This window comes from Cotesia glomerata, linkage group LG3 (assembly GCF_020080835.1).
Source record: "Cotesia glomerata isolate CgM1 linkage group LG3, MPM_Cglom_v2.3, whole genome shotgun sequence".
Classification (NCBI taxonomy): domain Eukaryota; kingdom Metazoa; phylum Arthropoda; class Insecta; order Hymenoptera; family Braconidae; genus Cotesia; species Cotesia glomerata.
The window spans coordinates 16,104,556-16,123,995 of NC_058160.1; the positions used below are offsets into that span (position 1 = coordinate 16,104,556).

Sequence of the window (19,440 nt, forward strand, 5' to 3'; positions counted from 1 at the left end):
GACATGTTATACGAACGATAGTAGCACTGACTTTTTCGTCTCCGTTGACATACTTAGTATGTCTATCTCACTAATCTAAAGGTGGCGCTAAATGTTTCTTCTTATAAATAATAATCATAATATATGATGTGTATGTTTTTAAGTGGATTTACCTACGCTGTAATTTATAATTATATACTATATAAAATAATGCATTATTCTTTGATTAAATAAATGAATTAATAATTTAAATAATTTGGGATCATCAAACATTAAGTATCTATTTATTGTTGTCATGTTCTCATGTTTTTGTTTTTATGAATAATATGTTTTTTAAGTATTTATTATATTATTATATTTATTTAATTTTCAGCATTAATTGTCAACAAACTTGGAAGAGATGGCACGTGATTTATTGATAAGGAAGTATTTTAACGAAGGGTTTCCATATAATGAAATAGTTAATTTTCTATGTAAATATCACAACATTTCAATATCTCGTCGACATTTAATTCGAATTCTTAAAAAACTTGGACTGAAGCGTAAATATATTGTTGAAGATTCCTTGGAAAAAATTGGTTCTGCCGTGATTGACGAAATAAACAGTAGTGGTTCCTGTATTGGCTATAAAAGAATGTGGCAACGTTTAAAGCTGATTTATGGCTTAAAAGTGAAGAGGAGTACAGTTAATAAAATTTTACATGTAGTTGATCCAGATTCTATCGAAGAGAGGTCTCGTCGACGATTATTGAGACGTAAATACTCTGTTCCTGGACCTAATTTCCTTTGGCACATTGATGGCTACGATAAATTGAAACCCTTTGGGTTCGCTATTCACGGATGTCTTGATGGATTTTCTAGAAAAATTATATGGTTGGATGTCGCTACATCAAATAATAAACCGGAAATTGTTGCACATTATTTTTTAAAAGCGGTACAAAAATTAAAGTTACTCCCAACTTTAATTCGATCAGATTGTGGTACAGAAAATTGTATTGTTGAAGCTCTTCAGCAAAGTCTACGTTTTCATCATGATGATAATTTAGCTGGTTGGAAAAGTTTTATTAAAGGCAAAAGTACGTCTAATCAGCGTATAGAAAGTTATTGGTCTCAACTTAGACGTCATGGTTTGGATTTTTGGATCAATTAATTTAAAGATTTACGCGAGAGAGGTCTTTATAATGATTCATCAATATTACATGTTGAATGTTTACGCTTCTATTTTGGGCATTTAATTAGAGCTGAATTGAAAATGATTCGTCATGAGTGGAATCGGCATCGTATAAGAAAACAAAAAAGTCGTCATATAGCTCCAGAAAAACCAAATTGTTTGTATTATCTTCCTGTAATTGGGGCAAGGGATTACAAGAAACCAATTGATGAAAGTGCTGTTAATATTCTCAAATCTGATTATACTCTGGAGCCTAAATTGTACAATGAATTGTTTTGTCAATTGGTAGGTGTATTGATACCTGACATACAATTACCTCTGAATGTCAAAGAAAGTCTTTAACGTTACAATAGAATCTTAAGTTTGTTAAAAATTTATACATAGTTTCAAACAAAATATCAAGATATTTTAAAAAAAATCTAAAACAAAAACACTCAATCTTTTAATTATTCTTGGAATACTGTTTTATGTCTTAAAACAATTTGATTAAGTTATAGCTCAACGTGATTTCAGAGTGTTTCTTACACGTAATCCTGGCTCTAAAAATTTTGTTGTTTTTTTGAAATATTCTTTCTAGCGCGTATGCGATTACATTGATTAAAAAACAAAAATTTGAATTAAAATTATGACAAAAATTAAAATCATAAAAAAAAAATTAGTCTACATATATAGTAAACTTGGATAGATCCTGAGAATTGTGAATAGTGATTGTCGTCTTGCTGACAATACGATGATTACTAAGATTAACAATGAACTGTGGGATCTTGACAGACCTTTAGAACGTGATTGCAAGTTGGAATTACTCTAATTTGACAGCCCTGATGGTCAACAAGTCTTTTGGCACTCCAGTGCTCACATACTGAGCGAAGCAATGGAACGTGTCTACGGAGGTTGTCTTTGCATCTTGGAGATAAGAAAATTTCAACCCTGAACTTCCCTTTTCTTGAATCTTTGTAGAAGGACATTGTAAAAGAAAAGGCAACCATTTGAGCGTCTGAAAATGACTAAAGAAGATTTTTTGAAGATGTTTGAGTACAACGAGTTCAAAGTGAGAATACTGAAAGAAAAAGTTCAGACTCCAACTACTACAGTCTACAAATGTGGGCCGTTGATTGATTTGTTTCGTGGTCCTCATCAGACACACGGGTGAGCAATTTTATAGCTTGGAATCCTGGTGTTGTGATTAAAGTAGTTGATGAACGCTTTTATTTATTTAAATATTTATTATCTTTATTATCAATAATTTATAAATTAATTTTAATTCTATTTTTGAGTACGGGTATCGGAGTCTTCGGATCTCTAACGTCAAAAAATTTTCTTTTCAGTAATTCTATTTTATTTATTTTTTTTTTTTTAATTAATTAATTAAAAATTTTTTACACAAAAAGTGTACGTGATTAATCATTAAAAAAACCTTTGATTATAATAATCTGCATGCGTCCTGCTTCAATGTTTTCTCCTTCTTTCTAAATTGTACCAGATAGATTAATTATAATTATTATTATTATTATTATAATTCTTCTAACCCGTTATCACCTATTCGGTCATTTTCATGCTAGTATAAATCTAATTTCAAGTGGATGGAAATTTCCATCTTCACTAACAATTTGAGACAATTCGTCTTCGGATAGTTAGGTCGATGGGCAACCATCGAACTTGAACACTAGTTAGCTGATGAATGCTAGTATCTGTTCGACTATATGTTAAGTATTAACGATGGAAAGCTACTGAGAATAAAGGGCAACTTTGAAAAAATCCATGAAAAATTAACCAAGCCAGGAATCGAACCTGGATCTCCTCAGGTTATTATTATTATTATTATTATTATTATTATTATTATTATTATTATTATTATCATAAATATTATTAGAATGAAAATTCTATGCAAATAAATAACATAAAAACAATATCATTTCACGGAATATCATAATTGATTATATTTTGTGGTATTGCAGGTATGCTCGGGGCATTGTCCCCAGGTGCGATGCATCCAGCATTCGCGACTCGAATGGGATTCCCTGGTGGACCAATGCTAACGCCGATGATGCATCCACGCTTCAGATGAACACCTCAAGCTAACGGGCCTAATCTATCACTGCATTTTGTGCTTTGGGCCCAGCTCTGAGTTGGTCTCAAATGAAAAATTTACTGACTCAAATCAATAATATAATTATATGTAATATAATTACTATGCAAGAGCCGTTGGTTTAAATTTTCAAAAAACCGAAAAACGACTGTCATGTGCAAAGTCAAAATATCAACGCTACTGATCCTCAGTTAACACGAAGTTAGCAAAAGCCTTTTCTTTTTTTTGTTTTTAATTAATTAATTATCGAATTAAATATTGTTACACTAAACAGCATCTGGAAGTAACAATCTGTCATTAATAAGCGTAAAAAGTAATTCCAAATATCGAAATATTTTTTTTTTATATTTTTTCTTTGATAACAAATCGATCACTTTATTAAATAAAACGGAATAAATTCTGTTAAATTATCGTTACTATTACGTTCAAATCTAATAATTAAATTGAAAATATTAATATTTATGTGCTGTAAACAAGTGTACGTGCAAAAACTACGCATTGTTAAAATTATTTAATTTTACAAATTGTCTTTTTGAATAACAAAGAATTAAAATTTTCAATTCATCTTATTTTCAAATTAAATAACAATAAATTTAAACGATTCAGCAAGACAATCTGAATTATAAAAAAAAAAAATAAGTTATGGATATTCAGTGATTGTCGCCGACAATATTTATCTTTTTTAAATTTTTTTAAAAATAATAAGTCTGTGGAAAGTTTTGATGGAATTAGGCACAATCTGACGTTTGAAGAAAACTCAAATGAATTAGATATATAATTACAATATAAATAAAAATAATAGAACGTTTTAAATATCTTAAGAAGTAGTTAAATTAACGGGTGGGGAGTATCTCTTCAGAGGATTTTTCTACATTTTATAATCCCTCAGCAGGAATCTTTATTTTAAAAAACTCTCAGTATAAAACTCTACAATGAAAACAAATCAATTTGAAAAATCCTTCATTTGAAAATCTCTCAGGAAACAATTGATTACAATGAAACTTCTCTATATCGTAAAACTCTCAGGCGATGCATTTATCAGAAACAAAAGCTCGATAATTTTCTAAATTCATGTGTATTTTTTATTTATTAAAATAATCAAAAATATAAAGTTCTAGTTATTAATAATTATAACATCTATAAAATATTTTTTTAAATCTAGTTTTCATCGGACGATCACATTTTGAGGTCCCAAAAAACTTTATATTTTTGAATTACTGAAACTGACAGCCATTTGATAATTTTTAGGATTCGTTTTTAATAAACTATCACAAAAAAAATTCCACACGCAAACAATATAAAAATCGATGAGCGCAAAATAAAAAATTAAATTATATAATAGTTTGTATGTTATAACTTATAATTATTTTATTTTCAGCTGTAGGAAGACATGCCACTAAAATGAATTAGAGAAATGAATTAATTGAATGGCTGAAGAAAAATCGAGATGCTGATACCCTTCGTTTTACAAATTTTATCTCTCAGCCTGAAGTTCATAAAGATTTGCATCTATATATTGAAGCTTTAAAAAAAAAAATTAATTTTTATCTTAATCGAGTGTTACGATTTTGAATAATATAATTTATTTTTGAAAAGTAAAATTTTTAAGATAACGAAAATTAACAAAGCGAATTTAGATTTGACTAATTTTTAATATTTTATATAAATATATTAATTATTTGTTTTTTTGTTAATTGTACACATTTAATAAATTAATAATTTAAAATAATAAATACAACGATCATGTGTACTATTACAAAATTTCTTTCGTTGTATAAATAAATAAATATATTTAAATTGTGAAATAATTATTATTAAAATTATCCTTCGAGAGACGCCGCAACATCAAATGCAAATGCGTCTTTGATACAAAAATCATTATGCATCCGTTTTCGCTGAAACTGCAAAAAATGAGAAATTTCGATTATTCGCTGACGATATCGAAGCCATTCTTGTCTAAAAAAAAATAATAATTTAATAAAGTAACTAATTAAAAATCTATCGGTTAAACTTACTTGCTGAATTCATGTAACAACTCTTCAAGCCAAAGGTTTATTCTTTCAATGATACTGTCATTGCGGTTATCAACAATCTTTGAAGAAAAAAGTATATAAATATCATTTTCAGTTTTTCTATATTGAAAGATCTTTTTATTACCTGTATATGAATATCATGTGAAATGATCAAAGTATTGTTTAGAACATCTACGTCGCCACAATTGTCAACATAATTTCCTGGCACTGTCAAATCTCCAACACTATTTAAATAATTATTAATCACAGTACTTATTGCCTCGCGGTATTGGAGAACAATATCATATATTTGAGAAAAAATTTCTCGTACAAATTCTACAAGTGGATCCTTCAAGTCAATCATATTTATCTTAAAAATCTCAAATATATCATCTATTTATTCATGCGAAACAACTTCGATGTACATCAGCTTTGTCCACATATTCGTCAAACTTTCGATGAAAGCATCAGCTAATTCTTGAGTTTTCGCTATTTTTACATCTATTTTTATTTTTTGTTCATTCAATTCTTTATCAAATTTCACTAAATCATAAAATTTATTAAAAATTCCGTTTTTTCCTGTTTTTATTGTCTCAATGATCTTAAACATTTTCTCGAGCTTTTCGAACGACTAAAAAAAATTCATTAATTTCTTTCGTCCTAACAACGTGTTGATCTCCTCCAAATTTGTACAATTCCTGGACATACTGTTGTAAACTTTTTCTTATATTCTTCATATATTTCAAGGGTATCATTATTTAGATTTTTCAATACATCTATTAATAAATAATCAATTAATAAATGATTCTTCTAATATTAATGAATTATAATCTTAGAGATAACTGATATAAGTAAAATAAAACAAACTTTAGTCATCTTGAAAGACAGTATTAAAAAATTCATCCCCATCTAATTGATCAACAAAACACAGAGAATCATATTGACTTTTTCTATTTACTTTCTGTTGTTTATCCATTTTTATTTTAATTTTTAATTCGACTTCTTCAACTTTAATAATTGCTTGTCTACAATAAATTTTAAAATGATTATAAACAAATAAAATAAGAGTAGAATAATTAACAATATATTTAGGAAACATACCTGTACTTTTTGATGGCGTCATTTCTTTCTTCTTTGCTGATTAAGACATACGAAAAATAAATCACTTGAGGTTGTAAGAAACAAGATAATTATCATAATTATCTGGTAAAATGCAAGGGTTTCCTGTGATATTTACAGTTCTCAGATTTTAAAATTTTCTTAAATATAAAACCTAAAAGATAAATTTTATTCACAAAATCTTGTTATTAATTTATTTAGATTTCCATTTTTTTATTCGGTTAAAAGAAAGATCAAGATCTTGAAGATTTACCAGGCTGTCGAGGTTTTTAATTTTGTCCATAATATTGTGGAATAATATGAGTTTTGTCAGATTAGTCATAATCCAAAGATGGTCTATTTTCAAAATTTCTGTAGGAGTTGAAAATTTATTAATATTAATAAAAAAATTAACATATACACTTACAAAAATACTTTTCTAGAAAATTAAATTCATATTCTAGTTACTTCATCCAATTTTATTCCATCTTCACGAAATATTCTACCACGTTCACCCTTGAGAGCTGCTTATTCAATCATTAAATTTACAAGAGTACTATAATTTATTACATCTGGTACATCATCAATTACTAAAAAAGGCTCATCAATGCTTATATTTTTTTTTTATACTTTTCATAATTTGATTTAGACATAATCTTAATTTATATTTATGGACGCATATAAAGAGTAGGTGTCAAATCTATTTAAATTGATAAAGTATCCTAGCAACTAAATAATAAATATCATTCATTCTTTAGATATTGTATTTATTGAATTTATTAAACTTATTAACATAAATAATTCAAATAATAATTTTTTAGCTGAAGTAGGTAGCGCTGCTTCCCTAAAGTATTTGAAAATCTTTATCAAACATAAAAATTTATTGTAGGGTAAAAGACCCCATTAGTAGCGGGGACCCCATTACTGACATTTTCTTTGATTTTGGCACTTATTCAATTGATGAAATCATTAATTTCAATAATGAATATATTATTTCTAATCTTTAAGACCTTTTAATCAAAAAAATTTTTAATTTTTATTCCAAGTAGAACATTTTTCCATTGAAAGAAAAAATGCCACTAATAGGGGTTAAAGGTGCCACTTATGAGGTCTTTTACCTTATCAAGTATTTATGATAATTTGAATAAAGAAAAAATTACTTCCACCGAGAATAGAATTTCAAGAAAAATTTTTACTTTGGTCTTTCTTCAGGCACCCGAAAATTTTCTTGAGCCAAGAATTTTGTTCTCCAGTCAAGAAATTTTTTTTTCTGTGTATATTCAGTGCAAATATTTTTATATATAAAAATATATAAAAATAAAATTTGGATATATTAATCGCAATGAAATAAATAAATTACAAAATATAAAAAAAAATGAGCGATCTATTGTGATTCAATGAAGGATAAACGACTGTATAGATAATAAAATAATCATAAGAACAATAAATTAAAATATATAACAGTACCGGGATCGGTATTAGCGGCTGGTCAGGGGCGAGCTAGCTGCAACCGGTCCTTCGTTGTTTTACAATATACATATATACATAATATATAAAGATAAATCTAAAACTACACCGATACATCGGTATTATTTACTTGCTGTAACTCCGAGATCAGAAAAGGTAATGGTGTGTAGTATGTAGCATATGAACACCATCGGTGCCCGTTAGTCCTCTATTTAATACTACTACTACACATAACGCCACTTTTAGCATTAAGCTCTGTGCAGTATAATAATAAGTAGAGATACATTTTATAACAAGCAAAGAGCTGCTCGGATAGATAAAACATAAAACTCTCTTCGACAAAGTTAATAAGCAATATCGTTCCGCCCGTCCCCGTCGTCGTTACCACTAGGTTATATTCTCTCCTCACTGTACACTATATTTCTATGTACATATCTATCTGTACCTTAACATAATAGCTCGTATAATCGGGCAGTGTTTAACACTGCAATCGCGGCTTAAGATCGCCTCCTAGTCGTGATTAATCGAAGGTCATGAATTTTACTTTTTTTATTTTCTTTTATGCTATCTCACTATTCTAATTCTAATTCATTACAATTATAACCGATAAATGCACATATATTCTCTTTTACCACACATTATTTTTTTTTATTACAGTGAAAGCTCAGTAATTAAAGCTTCGGTAATCACAAAGAATTTTTTTAACCATTATTTTTTTACTGTAATTTAATAGTATATTGTGTGACTAGGGATGAAACAAAACGATTTCAGACCAGTGAAGTTACCTGCCCGAGCGAAGCGAGGGCTGGCATCACTCGGTCTGAAATCGTGTTTCATCCCACGTCACACATTATATTTTTCATATAAGTATAAGTATAAGTATTTTTCATATAAGAGCCAACCAGAACTAGATAGTTTCAGACGAACACCGAAAATACCATTTTATTATAAAACTTATAATAAAATAGAAAGTAATAATTTATTTTTTACCAAACATTATTCTTAAATTGACAAGTTTTCTTTTATCATTCTTATTTATGCTTAATAACAGAATTATAATATGTCAGTACAGTTAACGGTTAGAATGACAATTATAAAGGTATAAAATAAACAAACAATTGATAGGATTGAAAATAAAGCTGCAACTTCACCTCGCGGACAGAAAATCGTCATTTTCTGTCCGCCGGGAAGAAATAATTGATACCTGCCCGGCACAGTCACATTGGTCTGAAATTGTCTAGTTTCGGTTGGCTCAACAGGCATTGAAACTCACATTTTCAATGCAGGTTATATGAAAAATATTGAAACATTGTAATTTTCATTTATCTTGTCGATTAATGAGAGTGATAAATTATCATAATCAAAACCAAAACTAGTGAAGTAAAAATTAGTGGCACGGTTGAATAATAAAGATTACAAATAAAAGAAAGGCTGGTATTTTGGGTTTGACGTTTGGATGTCGGATGAGTGATCGTAAATCCAAGTATCACTGAGAAGAGATAGAGTTTCGAGGTTGATATGCAGAGTACTGTACAGTGGGCAGAGAATAATGTCAAGTCTGGTCTGAAACTCCAGAAATAGTACAGATTGCATGGAGAAGAAAAAGAAGAGGAGGTAAGGAGCATAGCGTTTTCTACATAACAGCAAATACAAAGTAGCTGGTTTAATATATAAGCATGTTTATGTTTGATGTGTATAAGTGCACTCGTATATCTGTGGAAACGATACGCGGATGGCAGGAGTGAAAGGCCCACGCCCGTGCCTCGGGCCTCTCGACAAGGGCGACTGGACCTACACAACTGCCGGGACCGGTAACGATCATACCTTTCTCTCTTCACTTACACCATACTACATGCACATACACCAGTACATTTACGCTTATCTCTTTCGTATATGAAACTGATTTGTATTCCTCGAAGATTTACTTCGCTGCTAAATTCACCTTTTTTAGTATTTTATTTTATTTTACCGATAAGATTTTTCATCGTTACTTGGATTTTTCAATCGAGTTATTATTTATTGAATCAGTTTTAAATTAAACTGCACATTAATTCATTTTTATCGGTAATATCTTTGCAACACTTGTTAACAATTTATTTAAAATTTTTTCCAAACCAGTAATATTAAAATGATAAAATTAAACAAGTTTGTAACTAAATCAAAAATTGAATTAATTAAGAAAAAAATAAAGTGTAAAAAGTATTAGGAGAAGTATCGAACAAATAATATTTACAGTTAGCGAGGGCAAAGAATGCCGGATTGAGGGTAAGAGGTGGTTACGGTACAGAATGTAATGCAAGATAGAGTGCTGGAAACTAAACTGCTCGAGAGAATCATTGCTCGCAACAAGGAAATAAAACACATTATCTATCTTATTTCTATTGGAATAGAAGTAAAGCGAAGCAGCTTCCTCGTATGAAAGCATGCAACGATCCAGCCACGCCTTGTGGTCACACACGACAATACATGTACAATGTGCACGCGATCATCTTGTTTTATAAATCATTTTCTTCATTTCAACTTATTAATCTATCACCAACGCATTCCTTAAATGATATTTACTTTTTTGCATTATTGTATATTTTAATAAGAATAAATTAATTGCCATGAGTTATTCGCGATATTTAATATTTTATAAAAAATTAATAAGCCATTAAACGAGTTATTAACATTGCTCATTGGCAATTATTTAAACACTTTCAATTTTATTCAATTAGCATTGAATATCATAAATTACAATAGAAATTTAATTTATAATTAATAAGTTAATTGTTTGAATGTGTCAAAAATGATTGAGTCGTCATCTTGACCAGCTGAACAATACGACAGTTTAAGAGGCGGTAATAAACTGTCCGAGAGATAGAAAAGGTGGAGGAGTGATAACTAACTGTTGACTTGAGTACTCGGTGCTTGTAAGAAGATATCCGCGAGAATAAACCGTCAAAACCTGGCAACCAGCAACCACGATACTACCATCTGTTCTAGACACAACACATTACATTCTATCCGTTGTTAGTGATAAAGTTTATTCAATCGTATGTACCAGTCATCAGCTCTTGTATTATGTATCTCCATATTTATTTATTTGCCTATAATACTAGTCTACCTCTGCCTTCTGCTTCTACTCTCTAAACATGAAATAGTGGTTTTTCACTTATTAGAAGTGCATATTCACTATTTGTTAATGCTAAAACCGAGCCACGCAGAATAAGTGAATATTAACTTTCTGAATTAGTGAATACACGAATATCATTAATTCGGTATGTGATTTTAAAATTTCCCTATTTCAATTAATGAAAATAACATTCACTTTTACAATAGTGAAATTATATCACTAATTAGATAAGTTAAATTTACTAAAAATATAAATTTAACAATCTCACTCAATAATTAGTGAAAATCCCTGTTGCGTTTACTAAAAATATTACTAAATGAATTAGTGGAATTTTACAAAATTATAAGTGCATTTCAACAATTTGTAAGTTGAATTCACTGGAAATACTAGTAAAATTAAAAAAATGTTAATTATGCATTTTTGCAAAAGTATAAGTGAAATTTACTTAAATCATTAGTGCAAGTATTTTACTGAATGAATCAGTAATATTCATTGTAGTATTTAGTTAAAATTTAGCAAATTAATTTAGTTCAGTTTTGTAGAATTTTTAATTTTGGTTTTACTTATTAAATACATTATATTTACTTAAATAATAGTTTAACTAAAGTAGTGTTGACAAATAATTTTTTAATATAAAAATCAATGAATAATGTATATTTTTTTTTTTTAAAACATTGATATATTAGCACAAAGTAATTAAGTTTTTAAAAGGAACTAAGTATTAAGCATTAGTTATTACTTTAGAATTTTGGAACGTAATAAAAATGTTAATGATAATAGAAGTAATATGATTATTAATAATAATATTAATCGTTATGATAATAATAATAGTTATAAAAATATATTAAAAAAGCTAAAGAAACTCACTCTCTGTTTGATACACAGCACAAGTACAGTTAAAATAATAAATAAAAAAGTTTTGATATGCTCAGTACAAAATATCAATACAAAATATCAGTACAAAATATCAATCATATTTTTTAATCAGATAATGAATCATTATCGTTATCATTAAGAACTTTTGAATCCTTGATTGTAATATTACTTAATGTAATATGTAGTGCCGAGACCACTGATCGTGATGTTACACCTTGCATTCCAAAAACGTAACAATCTATAAAATTGAAAAAATTTTGCAAACTGTTCGGGTACTGTAAATTCAGCACGTAAAATAGCTTATAAAGTATATTAAAAGCTGCAATCGGTCCACTTTTGTCGCCTACACTCATAAGCCAATTATCCCCTTCAATGAAAAATTTTTCATAACCTTGACCTTTCATAAGAATTAGACATGGTTGGGCATTAGTAGCTTCACGTTCCTTAATCTCTTTGATGTAGTTACTTATATTAGTTCCGTCCTGTGAATAAAATAAATGTACATAATATTACATATTATTTTGTTTGTTAATATTTAATTTCAAATTGGTAAGATGGTATTGTTATAAAAAAAAAAAATCAGAATAATTACCGGAAGAGATTTTATGAGATCTTTATTGAGAAATGCAGTTTTGACGGGTAAAGGGCTATCATCGCTTTCATTGAGTTTCTAAGAAAAAAAAATTAATTGATTTATGGTTATTTATTACTTTCAAGAACTATAAATAAAAAGAATTATAACAATATTTGATAGTTACAATTCAAAACTTACTCTTTTCTTTCCTTTACCTACGCCTTTACCTCTTTTGTGATCACAGAATTTGATACCGGTAGTAATGCACTCAACATGAGTAAGGCTCTCAAATTTTCTGCAAAAAATAAATTGCAGTATTAAAATCAATTGACATTTTTTATGACAACACTTACACGAGCAACATTAACAATTTAAATGTATGAATAGCTTAAAAATTAAAAAAATAATATAAAATTCAAAAGATATAAATGAATGAATTTAACGAGTAATTAATATTATTAATTAGAAAAGAAAATATTTGCTCACCATCAGTAATATCGGCTGCTTCTGTGTATAAGACTGGCTTACAATTTTTAGCAAAGAAGTCAATACGCGGAACGTAATATGTGGCAAACTTTTCCAAAAGTTATCTGCTACGTTTGGATATTTACTATCGAAATCGCGTTCAATCTATATAAATTAAAATAAAATTAAATGAAAGAAGTTAACTACTCTCAATTTTCCAACAGAAGATGAAAAAATTCAACCTATATTAAAGAAAACAAAATCTTACTATTTCTCCATCGTAATCCAAGAGACGCGTGTAAGTTGTAAAAACTTCTGAAATAGTTGGACTTGCAGATTGAATCCAATGCCATCTGAATTCTCTTGTCTCTTGCATACAAGTAATAATTTTTCCTTTATTTTCATCAGAAGGCTTAATGAATTTTAATAAAGAAATCTAAAATAACATAAAATTAATAATTGTATTATTTGACATTTTTGGAAAAAAATTAAAAACCAATAAGCTAACACCGAACCTTTTTATCTATTTCTTCACTAGTAAATTGGTAGTCAGCAGACTGTGAAGAAGAGGAAAGTACTTCAGACTTTTTTAGAGCTGCTTTTGTGTATTTTTTTTTGATGGACTCAACTTGGTTCTCATCGTACTCAAACGATATTCTATGAAACCATTTTTAGAATTTTGATCGTAAAAATGCTCCTAAAAATCAACATTACAAATTGAAATTATTGCTTCTTTAATTAATAAATCATCCACTAGTGAAACTTTTATCCTTACCCAACCATCTTTTGAATATTCATTTTTTAGTCGCGGAAATTCAGTGATTAATGCTTTTGCCAAAGCTAATTTAGCCGATTGCGGAGGATAACTAAAATATAATGTAAATACAATAGTTAATTTTATTTATAATATTGATATTAGATTTGATTAATACAAATTATATATTACTTACTGGTTTTGATGATAGTCGACTAGTTCAGATGTAACAATTCTTACGAGGGCCTTCCTGTTAGCATCTTCAAATATTTTAGATGATCTTAATGCTTTCAATATTTCGAGGCCTCCAGTCTTTGCTTCTAGTGTCGCTGTTACCGTGCCATATTTCTAAAATATACCAAAAAGAATTAAATGTTCGGTTTGACAGATACCGTAGATAAATAACATTAAAAGATAAATTTGTACCGAAAATTTTGGAATGGCACCAACGTCAAATGATGTTGATGCTCTTTCAATACTTCTACCAGCAGCTGATGGATAATTTCCACTTGATGGAGTAATTATATTTGAAGATAATGCAAATTCTCTGTTGTTTTCTTTTTCAATTACACTGTCAGTAGCCCTGAGATTTCCCAACACTTTCAATAAATGTATTTTTGGGCCCATTTTGATGCCCATTAGCTCTAAATCTTCTTTTTAACTCCAAAAACAGTACCGTCAATACACTCCTCTAAAATTTAATCAAAACAATTACAAATCGTATAAATACACACAAGTGATTATTCATAATAATCATTAATTAATTAAATCGTTTAAGTTATTCTTCAGTTCTTCTCACTAATTAAAATAAACCAAAAATCAAATATTTATGCCTTCTTTGACAGATTATTGAAGAGAAATTAGTTACAATAAAATATGACGTAAGCTTATATAAAGATTGTTGGATTTTGATGGGTTCCAACAACATAAAGGTTTAAAGTATCCTAAACGGGATACATTAGTAAAACGATTGTCAGATTCTTCGTTACATTCAAGATGATATGCATGTAAATTTACATTAAATTCTACTGTTGTGCATGTCGATATTAAAAATGAACTTCAGTTCCATTTAGAATAATAATTTCTTTTATTTTTCCAAACAATGGCAAATTGTCTGAACGAACTATTGGAACTTCGAGAGAAACGTATAGTCCAAGACGAAATTCGACACCGTTTACTTTCACTGATCTTGCCAAAAGTACTTTGTTATTTAATGTATAATTTAATTCCAGTAAGAATTGTCGGCTCAAAGTGTTCTCGACAAATTCTTCTTTTCGAGAAAATACTTGTAAGCGGAATAGCTGAACATCTTTTCCACCCCATTTTGCACTTTGCCCGCATTGGAAAATATTTATTAAAGTCTTAGGGGGTTCTTAAAATTACGAACAACTTGAGCTCTAGCTTTTGCAGCACCATGCTTAGCTTCTTCACGCATACACCAATAGTTGATCGCTGGGCCAGACCACAGAATACACTCTGAATAATGAGATAAATGATGGAATTTGTTAATCTCATTAACATCGGGAAATAAACTTTTGAAATTTGTTCGAAACTGCTTGATAAGAGCATCAAGATAAGGGATTTGAGAACGAAAAAGTTTTGGAGCAAATATTATTTCCATTATTTGTAATAGATTTTTATCAGCATCATATACTGATCATCACTTGAAATTTTATCTGACAGTAAAATGGCAAGGCTCGAATTAAGCACCAAGTTTGCATTGCTTTTTGACTTATTAAATGATCTTTTCTCCTAAGCATGGAGTCTGTGAAGTTAGCTGAAGGCTTATTAGTGTTTTCACAGTATCCCCATTGAAAAGATGTAATATTACCATTTAGATAATTAGTATTAAACTTCTTTTCCACTAATATATATTGTTTGAGGACTAGTTTTATAATCATTGGACAAATACCACAGAGGAAGTCGTGCATTGGGTCAAATATTTTGTTACTAGTAACATGAAAGTATCCTGACTCGTTCAAACAACAATTACCACGCATGCCTGTACTTGATACATTCTCTGCAGAAAAATTCGAGTTCTTCAACAAATCTAAATGTTCTTGATATAAATTTAGCGTGCGTTTCTGGCCAAGTTGAAGAGATCCAACGTGTAAATCATCTCTTGAATACATACACAAACGACAGAATTGATTAGACGATGGTCCTAATAGATTAAATACGTCATGCACAGCAAGTCCATCGCCAATGAAAGCAGCAAGAGTTGCACGTAAAGTAAAAGGACCATGTTCTGTATGAACTAATACTCCTTCGTCACTTTCTAGTGCACTCAGATCATTCAAAAAGGGCTGTAAAATTTTATTAAATCCGTAGTTTTTCACATCTATGTCTGTGCATAAAAGAAGTACATGAATAGAGTTCAGGTCAGAGTTAATTTCTGGAGGTATATTTTGAATGCTATAATAGAAGGCTCCTAATTTATGGATTCCAGTTTTAGATCCTAAAGGATTAACTATTTCCAATTCGTCATAATACAGTTGAATTCGTAGAACATGCGGATATCGTCGAAGAAAGTCGTGAGTTTCAGCATGCTGCCCATCAAGAAAAGAGCTTAGAATGCCGTCTGGTGACTTTTGTTCATTCAAAATAGCTTGTAGAACATTAGGATTAGAAATTACTAATTTAAGAGAGTCAATAATGGGTACATATTGAAAAGTTTCCATTACCAGTGTGGGTTCATACGTACCAGACGTTCTATTAAGTTTTTGTCCATTCTGTGTCCAAGCGGAATTTCAACTGGCCTAATATACGCACAAGATGACTCTAATGCTGCAATTTGATCATCAAATCTCCGTAGTCCATCAAAAACATTAGTTAAATCAAATGTTTCTAAAACATCCTTTGCGGCATCATTGTTAATTAAACCTTGTTCAATAAGAAAATTGTTTACTGTATCTTTTAATAGACCACACGTATTAACCAGTAACTCTTCACATTCATCTATAATATCTGTTAAAGTTGATGAAGTCATAGAGGCTTTGCATTGAAAACGACCGATCATTCGCACAATATGACGACGTATATCAAACCCGAAATTATTATTATTATTATTATTATTATTATTATTATTATTATTATTGTATTCATTATTATTATTATTATCTTCATTATTATTGTCATAATTATTGTCGTTGCCGCAGTTATTATTATCGTGTTCAAGATTTTCGCCATGTTCTCTATCATTAAATTCAATCAGCAAATGATTTTTTTTTATATGGCGTTTGAGTGATGCAAATGTTAAAAATCTGCGTGAACACCCGTTCTGAGCACATTTAAATCCTTGATCACCAACCCCACGACTCACAGTTAACCCATGAGCATTGATAAAATGTCTTTTCAATCCCCATAACTCACCGTTGATTTTTGATGACAAATGAAACAATTTAATCGATCCATTGTAAACGAATGATTGATTACAGTATCAGAAAAATTACTTACGTCTTAATTTCTCAAGAGTTTCATCATCATGTATGGTACCTTTTTAGTTTATTAATCAATGCCTCAACGGTCAAATCCTTATACTCTTCCATGTTTTTCTGCAGAAGAAGAAAAATATTATATAAGAAAATAATAAGATGAAAAGATGAAAATTTTTTTATAATTATTCAATTATTTGCTTCTAATGATCGTATATGAACAACTCATAAAATGAGAATAAGTATGTCTCTCCGGGACAGTAGTTGAAGAATAATATTGTAAATTTTAGGGGTTGGCATTAATTTAAAAATATGAATGTAAAAGTAACAAAGAAAAATAATCTTTTAAATACGTATCGAATGATAACAATAAAATTGTGCACAATTAAAAATTTTAACTTTTTCTAATTGATCCAGATTTAATTTCATAAAATTATTGACACTCATATATTTTAGGACTTCTGAAAATTATAATTATAAAAAATCTAGAAGATAAAGTAGGAAAGACTATAGCGTCACTTATACGATTCACGTGACTGCGCAACTGATCTGTTCTCTCGTCTTCACTTATTCAGAAGTGAACCGGATACAAAACTAATAATTGAATTCGTGATAAATATAATTTTTAAACTTAAAATAATATGAAAATTTAATCACATTTTATCAATCTTAAATTAATAAATAGCTGTAAATTATTAAAAAAATTTGCAACAATATCAACTTTGAAAAATAAATGCTAGCTGTTATGAATAAAAACTAACCTCTGATAAAATTTTAACTTAAATAATATTTACGCGATCAAGTAAAGATATAAAATTATTACTTACTCAAGTCTGCAATATTTTTAGTAGTAGAATGCCTTAAATCTGTTAATCAGTGCTATTATTAAAGCTTGGGGTCTTTTATATTTATTAATTTCTAAGCACATAAAAACTTCGAGAAATTTTAATGTTCTGTATACAATACATCGTCGTAGCTTTTCTGCATTTGCTTTGTGCGACTGCGCAATGGTCTATCTTGAATTCATTTATTCCGAAGTGAACCGGATACAAAACTAATAATTGAATTCGTGATAAATATAATTTTTAAACTTAAAATAATATGAAAATTAAATCACATTTTATCAATCTTAAATTAATAAATAGCCATACGCTGTAAATTATTAAAAAAATTTACAACAATATGAACTTTAAAAAATAAATGTTAACTGTTATAAATAAAAACTAACCTCTGATAAAATTTTAACTTAAATAATACTTACGCGATCAGGTAAAGATGTAAAATTGTTTCTCACTCGTCTGCAATATTTTTTAGTAGCAGAATGCCTTAAATCTGTTAATCAGTGCTATTATTTAAACTTGGGGTCTTTATGTTTATTAATTTCCAAGCGCATTAAAACTTCGAGAAATTTTAATGTTCTGTATACAATACATCGTCGTAGCTTTTCTGCATTTGCTTTGTGCGACTGCGCAATGGTCATGTCTTGACTTCACTTATTCCGAAGTGAACCGGATACAAAACTAATAATTGAATTCGTGATAAATATAATTTTTTAATTTAAGGTAAACAAATTATTTACTGCATTTTATTGATTTATTGCTAATTATAAACTCTTAGTTCTTGAAATAATATTTGATAATTTTATATCTGCAGAATCGAAAAAAACAACCTTAATATCAAAAGAAAAATTAATCTATTATTATTTTTAATAATTAGGTTAGGTATTGCCTAGCCAGAGATTGACAGCAATGAGCATCGATTTATTGACAGAGTATTCTTATAATAATAATAGTAGTATGATTGTTATTTTGTTAGAGTATCAAATTGTATTTATACTTACCTGTCTACACTTCCTTTATAAAAATTTCAAGTCGAAGGTGGAAGAATTTACTATAGTATTACGGTATAACTAACCAATGAAGAGATTACAATTCATTGTAAACTTTTTTTTCAAGTTCACAGGATTATATTTAAATCATAATAACCTTATACAATGAAAAAATATTAAAACATTTAAATTATTATTAAAAATTATTCGGTAGACTATAACTAAAATTATCATCACGTAATTATAGTTAAAAAAATAATTTACTTACGATTTGAGCCACTTGAGTTATAAGTAAAATTTCACTAATTAATTATTAGAAACACTAATTACGAATTGAATAACAGCTTTACTTCAACAGTCAGTGAAAATTTCACTAATTTACTTGTGAATCATGGCTTCACTGAAACAATTGGTAAACATTTCACTATTTTAATCAGTAAATTAACTAAATATTTAATGAAAAATTAAATCACTAAAATAACTTGCGAAATATCACTTATTTGAAGTTAAAAACATTGATTGTTAAGTGAATACAGATTCACTTCCGCAATTAGTGAAATTTTCACTAATTCATGTTTAGA

General features: G+C 28.7%; 5 protein-coding genes and 2 long non-coding RNA genes across 8 annotated transcripts; 2 read left to right on the forward strand and 5 right to left on the reverse strand.

Moving 5' to 3' along the window:
- The first annotated feature begins 108 nt into the window (after positions 1-108).
- Positions 109-1,319, forward strand: LOC123260693. Of its 2 annotated transcripts, none has more exons than XM_044721954.1 (2): positions 109-159; positions 353-1,319. In XM_044721954.1, the coding sequence occupies exon 2, from the start codon at positions 380-382 to the stop codon at positions 1,127-1,129; it is 750 nt and encodes a 249-aa protein (XP_044577889.1). In that variant the 5' UTR covers positions 109-159; positions 353-379; the 3' UTR covers positions 1,130-1,319. The 2 variants fall into 2 exon arrangements, with proteins under 2 accessions (XP_044577889.1, XP_044577888.1); XM_044721953.1 differs by lacking the exon at positions 109-159 and adding an exon at positions 182-255.
- A 539-nt stretch (positions 1,320-1,858) lies between these two features.
- LOC123260712 (threonine--tRNA ligase, cytoplasmic-like) lies at positions 1,859-3,244 on the forward strand. Its single transcript, XM_044721981.1, has 2 exons — positions 1,859-2,296; positions 3,106-3,244. Exons 1-2 carry the CDS (start codon positions 2,151-2,153, stop codon positions 3,227-3,229), a joined length of 270 nt encoding a protein of 89 aa, XP_044577916.1. The 5' UTR covers positions 1,859-2,150; the 3' UTR covers positions 3,230-3,244.
- Positions 3,245-5,056: 1,812 nt separating this feature from the next.
- Positions 5,057-5,650, reverse strand: LOC123261385 (dynein regulatory complex subunit 3-like). The gene is made up of 3 exons (XM_044722979.1): positions 5,394-5,650; positions 5,252-5,328; positions 5,057-5,192 (listed from the first exon to the last, which is right to left on the reverse strand). The coding sequence occupies exons 1-3, from the start codon at positions 5,610-5,612 to the stop codon at positions 5,057-5,059; spliced, it is 432 nt and encodes a 143-aa protein (XP_044578914.1). The 5' UTR covers positions 5,613-5,650.
- Positions 5,651-6,199: 549 nt separating this feature from the next.
- Positions 6,200-6,426, reverse strand: LOC123262099. The gene is made up of 2 exons (XR_006508867.1): positions 6,350-6,426; positions 6,200-6,273 (listed from the first exon to the last, which is right to left on the reverse strand). It is a non-coding gene; the product is annotated as an uncharacterized LOC123262099 (long non-coding RNA).
- Positions 6,427-12,613: 6,187 nt separating this feature from the next.
- On the reverse strand, positions 12,614-12,914 carry LOC123261612. Its single transcript, XR_006508698.1, has 2 exons — positions 12,865-12,914; positions 12,614-12,673 (listed from the first exon to the last, which is right to left on the reverse strand). It is a non-coding gene; the product is annotated as an uncharacterized LOC123261612 (long non-coding RNA).
- A 45-nt stretch (positions 12,915-12,959) lies between these two features.
- On the reverse strand, positions 12,960-14,259 carry LOC123261613. The gene is made up of 6 exons (XM_044723300.1): positions 14,024-14,259; positions 13,794-13,945; positions 13,619-13,709; positions 13,359-13,540; positions 13,112-13,279; positions 12,960-13,008 (listed from the first exon to the last, which is right to left on the reverse strand). The coding sequence occupies exons 1-4, from the start codon at positions 14,234-14,236 to the stop codon at positions 13,433-13,435; spliced, it is 564 nt and encodes a 187-aa protein (XP_044579235.1). The 5' UTR covers positions 14,237-14,259; the 3' UTR covers positions 12,960-13,008; positions 13,112-13,279; positions 13,359-13,432.
- Positions 14,260-15,243: 984 nt separating this feature from the next.
- LOC123261386 lies at positions 15,244-16,278 on the reverse strand. The gene has a single exon (XM_044722980.1). The coding sequence runs from the start codon at positions 16,276-16,278 to the stop codon at positions 15,244-15,246; it is 1,035 nt and encodes a 344-aa protein (XP_044578915.1).
- Between the last annotated feature and the right edge of the window lie 3,162 nt (positions 16,279-19,440).

What these genes read in the sequence shown, in the direction of transcription:
- LOC123261386 (XM_044722980.1), bottom strand. Translation starts at nt 16,278, where the DNA reads ATGGAAACTTTTCAATATGTACCCATTATTGACTCTCTTAAATTAGTA.
- LOC123260712 (XM_044721981.1), top strand. Translation starts at nt 2,151, where the DNA reads ATGACTAAAGAAGATTTTTTGAAGATGTTTGAGTACAACGAGTTCAAA. An exon ending in GGTCCTCATCAGACACACGG is followed by an intron (nt 2,297 to 3,105) that starts GTGAGCAATTTT and finishes GTGGTATTGCAG; the next exon opens with GTATGCTCGGGGCATTGTCC.
- LOC123260693 (XM_044721954.1), top strand. Translation starts at nt 380, where the DNA reads ATGGCACGTGATTTATTGATAAGGAAGTATTTTAACGAAGGGTTTCCA.
- LOC123261613 (XM_044723300.1), bottom strand. Translation starts at nt 14,236, where the DNA reads ATGGGCATCAAAATGGGCCCAAAAATACATTTATTGAAAGTGTTGGGA. An exon ending in GTGCCATTCCAAAATTTTCG is followed by an intron (nt 13,946 to 14,023) that starts GTACAAATTTAT and finishes GGTATATTTTAG; the next exon opens with AAATATGGCACGGTAACAGC. An exon ending in GTCGACTATCATCAAAACCA is followed by an intron (nt 13,710 to 13,793) that starts GTAAGTAATATA and finishes ATTATATTTTAG; the next exon opens with TTATCCTCCGCAATCGGCTA.
- LOC123261385 (XM_044722979.1), bottom strand. Translation starts at nt 5,612, where the DNA reads ATGATTGACTTGAAGGATCCACTTGTAGAATTTGTACGAGAAATTTTT. An exon ending in CACATGATATTCATATACAG is followed by an intron (nt 5,329 to 5,393) that starts GTAATAAAAAGA and finishes TTTTCTTCAAAG; the next exon opens with ATTGTTGATAACCGCAATGA. An exon ending in TTGTTACATGAATTCAGCAA is followed by an intron (nt 5,193 to 5,251) that starts GTAAGTTTAACC and finishes ATTTTTTTTTAG; the next exon opens with ACAAGAATGGCTTCGATATC.